General features: G+C 47.3%; 1 protein-coding gene across 1 annotated transcript; it reads right to left on the bottom strand.

Annotated features, from left to right (window-relative positions):
- Positions 1-38: 38 nt before the first annotated feature.
- LOC107624722 lies at positions 39-880 on the bottom strand (the record flags this gene model as incomplete). Its single annotated transcript, XM_016327159.1, has 1 exon — positions 39-880. A coding segment is annotated over exon 1 (842 nt), but the record flags the coding sequence as incomplete, so codon positions are not given.
- Between the last annotated feature and the right edge of the window lie 481 nt (positions 881-1,361).

Consider the following 1,361-nt stretch of genomic DNA (forward strand, 5'->3'; position numbering starts at 1 on the left):
TAATCCTTTGGTCCATATTCCCAAAATTGGCTCTATGCCATCTGCTCAGTGGAGTCGTCAGAGCCTTTAGTTTATCAATGAACTGTCCCTCCCCCAAGTTCCTCCACTCCTCCTTCACCATTCTCAAGAACCCATCATGGGTAAACCACGAATCCAAGCTCCGAAACGGTCTTGGTCCCCTGCTAATCCGGGTAACCTCCAAGATCATTGGGCAATGGTCTGATAACCCTCTAGGTCTCCCTCTCAGTCTTGTATCAGGAAACTCTTCTAGCCACTCTAAACTAACCAGTCCCCTATCAATGCGGCTACATGATTGCCCTCTGAACCAGGTGAATAAGCGATCAGTTATTGCCAAGTTCACTAACTCTATATCCTGTATCCACGATTTAAACTCTTCTGCGGACACTGTTAAAGAGGTAGCACCCTTTCTCTCTTCTACATGAGTTACCTCGTTAAAATCCCCCATATAACAGAACGGTACTTGGCATAACCCAGATAGGAAGCTCAACTCTTCCCACAAAATGAGTTTTTCTGCCCTTTCATGTGGCCCATAAACTAGACAGAAAGCACAGGAAAAGTTAGTTTTTAGCAGCACACCTTCCAAGCATATCCAGCGAGCCCCTTTATAACAGTTGTTCATCCGAAATACCATGTCGTCCCACATTAATAACAGTCCCCCCGCAGCACCAACCGAACCAACTAACTCCCATTTAACTGCGCCATTTCCCCACAGTTGCGCTATATCAAAATTTGTCACCATCTCTGTCTTAGTCTCTATCAAGCCTAGCATATGCACATTAAACTTTCTCCGAAAATTCTTAATCATACTTAGTTTACCAACCCCCTTCAATCCCCTAATATTCCAAGAACTAAAAATCATCGTATAGCACTTATACACACCTTTTTCCGATTCTTCGGCCGACTCCTCCGTGCTTTCTCCTTTCGCTTAGCCTGTTTTTTTTTCTGCTCAATTAACTCATTCTGTGCTTGTAGAATGGCCATGATGTCATCTTCCTCATCATACTGCACCGCTCCAGATTCTACTGCAAGCTTCCAGGCTTTTCAGTTTTCTTGCATATCAGCTGTCCATTTGTTCTCTGATGTTTCCGTCTCAGCTTCGCTCGCTGCATCAGGAGGGGCCCCTTGCACACCCGCTGAAACTCTCCCCTGAACACCAGTATCTAACTCTCCCTGACAGCCACTGTCCCTGCCCTCTGCCAACTCATCTCCCAAGCTAGCCCCATCCCCTTCCAACGGAGAGCGCGACACTCCCTTGCCGCTGACCTCAAAAGAACCAGTGCCATCCCCTGCACGACCTGGATTCCCCCCAACGAGATCCACTGCCCCTCCTCCCTCCACCA

The sequence above is a fragment of the Arachis ipaensis genome, unplaced genomic scaffold (genome assembly GCF_000816755.2).
Source record: "Arachis ipaensis cultivar K30076 unplaced genomic scaffold, Araip1.1 Aipa1259, whole genome shotgun sequence".
Taxonomy (NCBI): Eukaryota; Viridiplantae; Streptophyta; class Magnoliopsida; order Fabales; family Fabaceae; genus Arachis; species Arachis ipaensis.